The 9195-nt window shown below is 40.4% G+C and overlaps 1 protein-coding gene across 1 annotated transcript; it reads right to left on the bottom strand.

The window, feature by feature from the left end:
- Positions 1 to 279: 279 nt before the first annotated feature.
- Positions 280 to 8212, bottom strand: tmem128 (transmembrane protein 128). The gene is made up of 5 exons (XM_080192404.1): positions 8092 to 8212; positions 6067 to 6208; positions 5003 to 5164; positions 3171 to 3280; positions 280 to 1549 (listed from the first exon to the last, which is right to left on the bottom strand). The coding sequence occupies exons 1-4, from the start codon at positions 8192 to 8194 to the stop codon at positions 3181 to 3183; spliced, it is 507 nt and encodes a 168-aa protein (XP_080048530.1). The 5' UTR covers positions 8195 to 8212; the 3' UTR covers positions 280 to 1549; positions 3171 to 3180.
- Between the last annotated feature and the right edge of the window lie 983 nt (positions 8213 to 9195).

The raw sequence follows: 9195 nt of genomic DNA, 5'->3' as shown, positions 1-9195 counted from the left end.
GGCAGACTACCATCCTGGAGTCTCGTTCGCGCCCACAGAACCGCCTGTCCGTGCCTCTAACCATCACGTCACCCACTACTATTGCTCTCCTAATCCCCCTCTTTCCTTTCCGGGCCACAGAGCCTGACTCCATGCCAGCGATACGGTCACAGTGGCTTACCTCTGGAGGGTCGGCCCTTCCACAGTATCCAAATTGATATTGTACCAAGAATATCTATGGATAAATGGGCCCCATCTACTCTTGTGGATTCATGATTTAACAAAGTACACATACAAAAATTTGATTCATCAGGCGATTTAATTGTTCATATTTTGTGAAACAACCATACAAAAACAATCTGATGCACATTATATTATTGTAGATAGCAAGCATTGTGGTTTTCGGGTATTTTTTTATTCAAATGAGGAATAAACTGACAACAATATACATTTTAAACAAAAGCCAAAGCATGTAATTCATTTAGTTTGTACACAAATGGCCTAGTGGTTTTAATACATTATAGAAACTTTATACAAATTTAATGGCATATTAAAACTCGATAGCAAAAGTATTTATCAAACTTGTGCATGTTGTACGTTTAAGAATCTGCATGCTATTTCATGGAGTTAGGCTAGAAGAAATAGCAATTTATTTAACCAGTAAAGCACATTCAAATTCTTAGCATATTCTGTTTTTTTCCAGTTAGATACCATTACTCCCCACACATACGCACACATATAGTAACATGCAAACATCTCTTAGCTCAAATATTTTGTTTTGTATATCTTTCTGCATGACTTCTGGCAGAAAAAACAAGCAAATTACTTTCTTGCAAGTTACTGCCATTCTTTAACAGTCGATGGATGATGTGCAAGAGCTATCACCTTCCAAGTTGGTGATGCACTTCTAAAAGGACAATTTTTTTAATCTACTTCTTAATTTAAAATCAATATAAAGGGAGCAGTCTTGGGAGCATCTAACTCATTGAAACAAAGTGCTGATCAGATGTTGCTCCAGGAAAGGAGGGGCAAAATAGTACAGCCACTGGCTCAGAAGGATACCTGTAAAGTACTGGAATCAGGTTATCTTTCTGCAGGTTTTCGACTGATGTCACAGGAGGAAATTGGAGAACAAATGAGACGGTACATGCTTATTTGGAATCTGTTTTATATCAGTCGAGGGAGGGGGCAATTTTCTTTGGTCATATATCATTCACTGGCAACAAGTCACCTAAAACAATTTACATTCATTCTAATTTCAGGCAATTCTAAACTTGTCTTTGAAGGTCATTTTTATATTTGTTCATGATATTTCAAATAGAATTTACTGAATTCTTTAATTACATTGACTTATTCACAGGATATCACAATTGTAATTTTCATTATCTTGTACAAAAGCATTCTTTCTTTTCAATCTGCATTACAGATCATGGATAAATAACATTCAAGAGCTTATTTAAAAAAAAACAGTGAAATTCATTGAACTAAAGCTTTCCATTTGAGTTATTTGTGACAATTGCAGGCTGTTGAAAGAGAAGTTCTATATTTACAGGAAGCATCAAGCTGAGCTCTGCAATGAGAAAAATTAAATGTAATTCCTTAAGAAAATAATTATGACTTACACAATGCACCTCTATATATTTAAAATACTGACTTACAAGTTCTGTGATACAACTAGACAGTACTAGCAATATTACAATTAAGTTGATTGTCAATTTCTTTCTAAAGTGAGGCAGTATTAAAGAGTTGATTAAATGATTACCCTGCAGACTAATTGTGGAAAAAGCTGCTTTTAATGAACTCTAATCAGAATCACAGCTAATGGATCCTTAAGAGCTGTGTTATGGACTGCCAAATATCTGATTTTCACAATCAATTCTTCACACATCCAGCTGCAATGCTCGATGAAAAAGTAGTGAAAGACAGAAGAAATCCTGAAATGTACAGAGAAAGAGACATGTGGCCTATTTGTGTGCATCTCTCAGCAACGGATCATGTAAAACCAACGAGAGAAGCTGGTCTGCCCACCTGCTCTTCACACTAGGTTGCAATAGCTGACTGAGAAGCGTGACATAACTAGTGGAAAGATGAAGAGGAGAACTGAGGCAAATACACCTTTTCACCTCAATTAATTGAAAAATAAGCTGAAAACACACATATGATTATGAAATGTGTATTTAACCTGTGTATTTTGTTTGACTGTAAGTCAATGGCAGCAGCAATGTACTTTTGCTCTGCTCATTTCATGAAACCAAAAAGGTTTAGTCCCAGGTTTTCTGACACAAGTTAAATACTTGCATTCCTTCACATGAACAAACTTCTAAAACTCAAAGAGCGTTGAAGTCACCAAAGGTGGAACAACATATGGATGCGCAATTTACTTTTGATCAGGATCAGAAATTTGACAAACATTTAAGCAAAATACTCGAAAAAAAAATCAATGGAACAGTTACTAAGAAAACTTAATTTGCCACTGGTGTTAATTGGCAATTTTCTTTTGAATTGCAAAATCCATTTTCTTTTTAAATTCATTTGTTTTCTGCTCCTCTCCTGTCTTGGCATTCACCCTCTATAGGTGCTCTGAAATAGCCATTCATCTTGTGGCTCTGGTATATAAGCATAATTCAAGCTATCAAATTTTGGTGGATGGCACAACTGAATCCAATCTTTCCTTCACCCAATATCCACATACTCACTTTCCGCAGTGATTACTGGAAAGCAATTGGGATAAATGAGCCTGGATGAATTCACTCCACTCCCACAAGCTAGACTAGTACGGAGAACTGTAGCACCCCAACTAAGTTCAATTAACAACTACTTATTGATATTGTTTATCACCACCAATTGCAGTGTTTGAAGTTTTAAAGTTTATTCATTAGTGTCACAAGTGGGCTTCCATTAACACTGCAATGAGTTACTGCGAAAATCCTCTAGTCGTCACACTCTGTTCACGTACACTGAAGGAGAATTTAGCATGGCCGATGCACCGAACCAGCACACCTTTTGGGCTGTGGGAGAAAACCAGAGCACCCGGAGGAAACCCACGCAGACATGGAGAGAACCCAAGCCAGGAATCGAACCCAGGTCCCTGGCACTGTGAAGTGACAATGCTAACCACTGTGCCACTTCCCAGAACACGAGAGAAAAAAGATATTTAGTTAAAACGGTTGGAACTATAATTAGAAACATACCTGCAGAACATCATCCCAGTAATGATACAAACATTACGACACCCATAAATTGAGTGAAAAGGATAAAAGGAGTAAAGAAAGACCACACCGGCCATAGTGCAATGTTAAAGCTGTAAAAAGAAAGTTTCAAATCAATAAATTGTTCAGAGTACACTGGCATTTCAAATGTGATAACATCAGTCTAGTTTCAGTCCTTGAAATATCTGGGCAGTATATGTACAGTTGGTGCACATTGACTGGAAGCACTATTTGCAATGTTGCAAAAAAGAATGTAGTCAAGTTCAAAGATATGTGTATATCGATATTATCCATGTACTTCTGGACTGAGGATAACCTCCATATATGTGTAAAAACTAAATCAGTCATCACTGAAACTCGCGAAGAGTGAACTACAGAACCTGCTCAATTGGTGTCTGATCACCTAGTGATATTTTAGAATTTTCTGTTACCAATATAGCTCAATAGTTGATTTATGTAATTACTCTACGTACATGAACAGAAAACAGATTGGAATTATAATTGAGTGACAATGCCATTTAACTCTTCCCATTTAGGTTCAAATAACATGATGGAAAAGCAGTGCAGCAAATTTTTTTTTTCATTCATGGGTGCAGATGTCGCTGGCTAGGCTAGCATTTATTGCCCATCCCTAACTGCTTTTGAGAGTACTCCATGCATCTCAAGTACATGAACGGAATTACCAATTGTGATTTATCCTAAGGCTCATCACCAACTACATTTATTGAATAAACTGAAAAATTATAATGATATAAATGCTTAAACTGCTTTCACTTTATACTTGACTATGGTCAATGATTGAAACCTGCAACAAAGTATGGTTTTAAGGAATCATATTCTTGAGCCCCAAGTGGCAAGCCTTTTGACCGTTGCTAGTTAATAAATCAACAAATTAAAAACAGCAGAAAAATATTGGTTTGTCTTATTTAAATTGCATAATTTGAATAAGATTCAAATTTTTTGCACAAACAAATGAATTAACAAGATTACTGTATTACTGCACTAGCGTCCTTTTAAGCACTGGGAGGGAAGTTCTCAAAAAAATGAACAAGCAATTATGTTGCACCAGACATTCCATAACCAATAAATTTGTATCCAAGCACATTCATGTTTGTGTAGCCAGGCACAGGTGCACAGCAAGATCCCATCTTACAAACGGCAGATAGTCAATTATTTTTTTTAGTGTCACTGTTGGTGTGGGAGTTGTACTATATGGGACAGCAGCACACCATCATGAGAAGGAAAGTGTTGTCATGCGACCTAGCATCAGTTTCACTGGACTTTCTCAGCTGTATTCAAGCTTTCTGTCATGAATATACACTTTTGTGTGCCTTGCTGAACTAAATAAAACCAGAATATGTTTACCCAATCCCTTAAAAAATGATTGGTGCTTTTATACCTTTACAGAAACATGACGGGGTGGGGAATATTCAGCAGGAAATAGTATAACTTATTCTTCATCAAACACTGGCATACAGTTGTTTACTTCTATTTGTAAAAGCCTTAGTTTAAAATATTGCATCTGAATGACATCAACAATGCAGCCCTCCCTCAGTGATGCAGTGAAGTTTTCATCTAGATCACATGCTAGTTTGTGGGGCAATGACCTCTTTGAGCTGACACTCTTAAGGTAAAGAATATTAAACAAACAGTATAGATTAGGCCAGCGGTCGCCAAACTCCGATCTGGATGCAGCACGCTGCAGACCAAATGTGGCCCGTGGGCCATAGTTTGGAGACCCTTGGATTAGGCTATCATATTTGGCCTTTAAACAGCAGTAATTCATCCAATTATCCCACAAATTAAAAACCTACCACACTGCTGCAGCAATGAAAGAAGCTGTAGCTGAAGGAACAAGGGTAGGATTATATTGCTCATATTCTCCAATTCCTCTGTACCATTCCAGGTAGAAGATGCAGTAGAAGGCAATCAGCAGACTAATTATCAGCAGAGAGGTGCCTAAAAGGAACCATCGACTGATTTAGAGAGAGAAAAAGAATTATTGACAAGAAACAGACACGGGTAGAATAAAAGTAGTTTCAGTATTGTTGAAAACATATTCAGGATGAGACAGAGCAACGTATGGCTAGTAAGATCAAATGATAAATATTTGCATCACAAGTGGGACATAAAATTTAGAATTTCTAAACAAAAGAAACCTCCCAGTTTCCTCATGACCAGAACTAGTTTTCCAAAAATTACTGCCAGCTGGGAGTGTAAAAGATATGTTTAGTTTTTTCAGCACGTAGGAGGAATGTCTAATACCCATTATAAAAATTCTTAAGCATCTGCATTACATGTCATTCCCGTAAGGTGCTGATATTTTCATCTTTGAAATGTCATTCCACTGGTACTATTTAATAGCTAAAATATTAACAATGGTGCAAAACAGTCAGAAATGCTTTCACTAAAGATTAACTTAGCTGCCTTTTCTCAATAACTGAAATGCCCAAAATTTAAACCAAAAGAAATTACATTGCACAGTAACAATTACATTTTCCACATTGAGTTGAATTGAGAGCTTAGACTTTTCAAAAAGAATTTCTAAACTATTAGAATTTTTATTTCATAAGTGATAAACTTATATAAAGGCATTGCATTGAAGCACAATGCATCAGTGGTGGAGGCCTGATGGTTTGGAAGAGCCCACAACAGTCCTGGTCTTCATTTTTACATACGAATAAGAGCTTACTCAACTGGGTATGAGCAGATTTTGGAAACACTTAATGCCTTTCACACTGCCTCCAGCATTAGATTTCAAAAAACACACTCCATATTGCTGGTGAGCAGAAATCAAAACTATTCCAATATCCTACATTTTGAAACTTCAAAATGCACCAATAAGAGATACAAAAAGTAAAAAAAACAGATTATTTACCCTTCTATTCGGTAATCTGTTTTAATTGTGGAAAAAAATTCAACATAATATGTCACTGCGATTGAAGATAAAATCCAGAATACAGAGTGCATATTAAATCGAGGAAGTGGTTTTTCCTTCTTCTTCTCCTCATCTTCCAAATCTGCTTATAAACAAAGGATATTGTTAAAACTGTCCAATATGGATAGATTAGGAAGTATTTTCATATTGTACAGAAGATACACGAGCGCCTTAGGACAGCAGAGCCCGACAAAATAAGCATGCAACGAGGATCAGGAGTGGCCCCTCAAGGCTGTTCCACCATTTAATAAAATTACGGTTAATTTGTTAGCTACCTCAAATTTGCATCCTTCCTAGTCCAAATAACGTATCATCCCTTGCTCACCAAAAATCTATCCATCTCTGCGTTAAAAATATTTGAAGACCTATTCAGGAAGAGAGTACTAAAGACTCAAGACCCTCAAAATTTTTTTTTTACTTAATCTCTGTTTCACATGAGCAACTCATTTTTAAACAATGGCCCTGTTTAACAGTTTCCATGTGCCTGGAAATAGTCCTTTTGACTACCTAATAGAACGAGTACAAATTGTATAAGAAATGAAATCATGAAATACAAACATACCCACATTCAAAAACTGTTACGTGATATAAAATGTAAATACCAATCTTTCCTTCACATGGTACAAAAATTTTACCACAATCACTGCAGTCACTCAATGACACAAACCCTACCTCATGAGATCTACCCATTTGTTAGTTGAGTGAATCAATCAAACATGCTTACTCTACAATCGAGGAAATAAAAACTTCACCCCCACCAAATCCAGCCACTACTCTAGGAACATCCTGGAAAGCAAATGCAACCCCTGGTTAATTTCACTCCACCACCAATACTCCTTTTCCCTGATTTCTCTAACCACACCTTAAAAATTTGTAAAGAACTTGTGGTCACTAAGCTGCAGGCTGTCCTTCCAGCTGGTTCTTTCCCTTTCCATCCAGTCACAAACTCTCTCAAGCTCTTCCCTGCTTTAGTCCAGAACCTGTGTCTTCTCTAGTTTCTCTACTATCTCAATGGAATTTACGTCATTTGGTTTGGTTCTTAACCATCCAGATCATTGCCAGAAATATTTTCTCCTCTAACTCTCAATCTGATACTTTTGGAATCTTTCAAGGATCTTTCTTTGATTTACAATCCTTCCATACCCACACATGGCTGCTAGATCATGTCATCCAGAAACACAGGAGCAGATTCCAGATGTATGCTGATGATACTCACAACTACCGCTTCAGCTTTGCCATTCATTCCAACTAGGGTTGCCAACTGTGAGTAAATGTATTCCTGGAGGTTTCATCCTACGACTTGCACCATGTCCCAGTCATTAGTTAACCAAGACATCTATCTGTGTGATGCACTGCCTTCCAATGACAATTGGAAAGCAAGATGACCCAGTATCCAAAAATAAAAGCAAAATACTGCGGGTGCTGGAATCTAAAACAAACAGGAAATGCTGGAAAATCTTAGCAGGTCTGACAACATCTGTAAAGAGAGAATAGAGCCAACGTACTCGAAACATGGGGATGGAGGGTGAGGAGGGCACTGATGGAGGGTGGGGGGGGGCACTGATGGAGGGTGGGGGGGGGGCACTGATGGAGGGTGGGGGGGGCGCTGATGGAGGGTGAGGGGGGCGCTGATGGAGGGTGGGGGGGGCACTGATGGAGGGTGGGGGGGAGCTGATGGAGGGTGAGGAGGGCACTGATGGAGGGTGGGGGGGGCACTGATGGAGGGTGGGGGGGGGCGCTGATGGAGGGTGGGGGGGAGCTGATGGAGGGTGAGGAGGGCACTGATGGAGGGTGGGGGGGGCACTGATGGAGGGTGGGGGGGGCGCTGATGGAGGGTGAGGAGGGCGCTGATGGAGGGTGGGGGGGGCACTGATGGAGGGTGGGGGGGGCGCTGATGGATGGTGAGGAGGGGGCGCTGATGGAGAGTGAGCTCCACCCGTATCCCGCCGCTCTATTTGCTGTCACCTTCTCCCGGGCCAGGCGGCACTAAATGCCCGCTTCCCCGGGCCGGGGGCTCCGCTCGGAACTGATTCCGGAAGCGAAGCAGCGACTCCGGGTCCGCCGCCATCTTGCTGCAGGGACAGAGCCGTCATCACGCAAACACGCGCTGACATCACGGGAGGCGGAGCCAACGGCAGCGTTACTCCGCTCCGCCCCGCCCTCCGGGAACCGGTTGCTGCTGCGCAGGTGTCTAACAGCGTAACTGTGGATCGTCAATCAGCCCTGCAACCACTCCCTATCTCTGCAGCTCCCTCTAGCCCTGCAATCCTCCCTCTCTTTGCAGCCGCCTCCAATCCCTGCAATCCTTCCTCCCTCTGCAGCCTATTTCCAGCCCCTACAGCTCCCCCATCTCTGCAGCCTCTTCCAGCCCCCCTATGTCTATAACTATGATGTGGAAATGCCAGCGTTGGAGTGGTGTGGGCACAGTAAGAAATCTCACAACACCAGGTTAAAGTTCAAAAGGTTTATTTGGTATCATGAACTTTCAGAGGGCTGCTCCTTTATCAGGTGAGTGGGAGTTGGGTTCACAAACAGGACATATATAGACACAGACTCAATTGCAATATTATGGTTGGAATGTGAGTCTTAGCAGGTAATCAAGTCTTTACAGGTGCAGACAATGCGAGTGGAGAGTAGGATAATGACAGATTAAAGAGCTGTGAATTGTCTCAAGTCAGGATAGTTAGTAGTATTTTGCAAGCCCAGGCCAAATGGTGGGGATTACACAGAGTGTGACATGAACCCAAGATCCCAGTTGAGGCCGTTCTCATGTGTATGGAATTTGGCTATCAGTTTCTGCTTGACGATTCTGCGTTGTCTTGTGTCTTGAAGATCGCCTTGGAGAAGGCTTACCCGAAGATTGGAGGCTAAATGCCCTTGACTGGTGAGGTGATCCCCAACAGGAAGGGAATACTCCTACCTGGTGACTGTCAAGCGGTGTTCGTTGTCATAATGTCTGCATGGTCTTACCAATGTATCTTGCCTCAGGACATCCCTTCCTGCAGCATATCAGGCACACAATGTTGGCTGAGTCACATGAATATTGTTGTGGGAAATTACCACTTCAGA

This window comes from Carcharhinus amblyrhynchos, chromosome 1 (assembly GCF_965287045.1).
Source record: "Carcharhinus amblyrhynchos chromosome 1, sCarAmb.v2.hapA, whole genome shotgun sequence".
NCBI lineage: Eukaryota > Metazoa > Chordata > Chondrichthyes > Carcharhiniformes > Carcharhinidae > Carcharhinus > Carcharhinus amblyrhynchos.
This window is presented reverse-complemented; position numbering and strand designations above follow the sequence as displayed.

Excerpts from the sequence above, each read along its gene's own strand:
- tmem128 (XM_080192404.1), bottom strand. The coding sequence starts at position 8,194 with ATGGCGGCGGACCCGGAGTCGCTGCTTCGCTTCCGGAATCAGTTCCGA. Across the intron at positions 5,165-6,066 it reads ACAGATTACCGAATAGAAGG|TCGATGGTTCCTTTTAGGCA; the intron begins GTAAATAATCTG and ends TCTCTAAATCAG. Across the intron at positions 3,281-5,002 it reads TTCATTGCTGCAGCAGTGTG|CTTTAACATTGCACTATGGC; the intron begins GTAGGTTTTTAA and ends TTCTTTTTACAG.